Raw genomic sequence first — 848 nt, 5'->3', positions numbered from 1 at the left:
GATTTCAACCTTTCTTATCTTCATCTCTTATTGTCTTAGATCTAAAAACATTGAAGCTTCATCTGGTAACGGAGACATGGCTTTCCAGGAGGTGCGGATACAACAGTCAGTGGTTGAGTTTATTTTAAACCACACAGATCAGATCTTCAGCAGTGGTTCAGTGCAAATCAAACCCAAAGAAGGTATGACATTTAAACATAAGTTTAATAATGGAGTTTTGTAGGCCTGAGAGATTTGCTAACTCACCATTGGATTATTATTATTATTATTATTATTATTATTATTATTATTATTATTAAAACTACATGTTTCAAAAACTGACTTATTCTACTTCTCCAGGACCGAGTTTGATGTGTGGGGAGAAGTACGCCACGCTGCCGATCAGTGGCCAGTGTGGGCCGATGAAACTGATGAGCCTGGAAGAAGCTCAGGCCCGCTCCTTAAGTCCGAACCATCCTGTACATAAAGAACGTCAGCGAGAGAACAGTCTCCCTGATACCAGCACTGCCACGCTCTACCACACCGTCATAGACATATCAGACAGCAAGTACGACAGATTTGAATTCAGTCTATTGAGTCGCTATGAGTATAATTTACAAACAATATGCTTGATGCTTGAGTGTTTGATGCACGTATGATGACTGTATTTATTACTGTCAGGGCAAGCTGTGGGATGGCACCGGACTTAACTATCTTTGTTTGTCTTTTAGGAGAAAGTTTTCTGGAAAATCAAAGAAGTGGAAGTCCATCTTCAACCTGGGAAGGTCTGTGGACTCAAAGGGAAAACTGAGCCGGAACGGTAGTGTGTTCATAAGAGCACAGGGGATGACAGGTAAAGTGTCAAACAG

General features: G+C 40.9%; 1 protein-coding gene across 1 annotated transcript; it reads left to right on the top strand.

Moving 5' to 3' along the window:
* Positions 1-24: 24 nt before the first annotated feature.
* Positions 25-832, top strand: LOC111659077 (rho GTPase-activating protein 31-like; the record flags this gene model as incomplete). Its single annotated transcript, XM_023411893.2, has 3 exons — positions 25-182; positions 340-547; positions 711-832. Coding segments are annotated over exons 1-3 (436 nt in total), but the record flags the coding sequence as incomplete, so codon positions are not given.
* Positions 833-848: the final 16 nt, after the last annotated feature.

Source organism: Seriola lalandi, unplaced genomic scaffold (assembly GCF_002814215.2).
Source record: "Seriola lalandi dorsalis isolate HSWRI2012SDOR001 ecotype SW California unplaced genomic scaffold, Sedor1 jcf7180001981491, whole genome shotgun sequence".
Classification (NCBI taxonomy): Eukaryota; Metazoa; Chordata; class Actinopteri; order Carangiformes; family Carangidae; genus Seriola; species Seriola lalandi.
The sequence above is the reverse complement of the archived record's forward strand: the minus strand, read 5'-3'. Positions and strand labels throughout refer to the sequence as shown.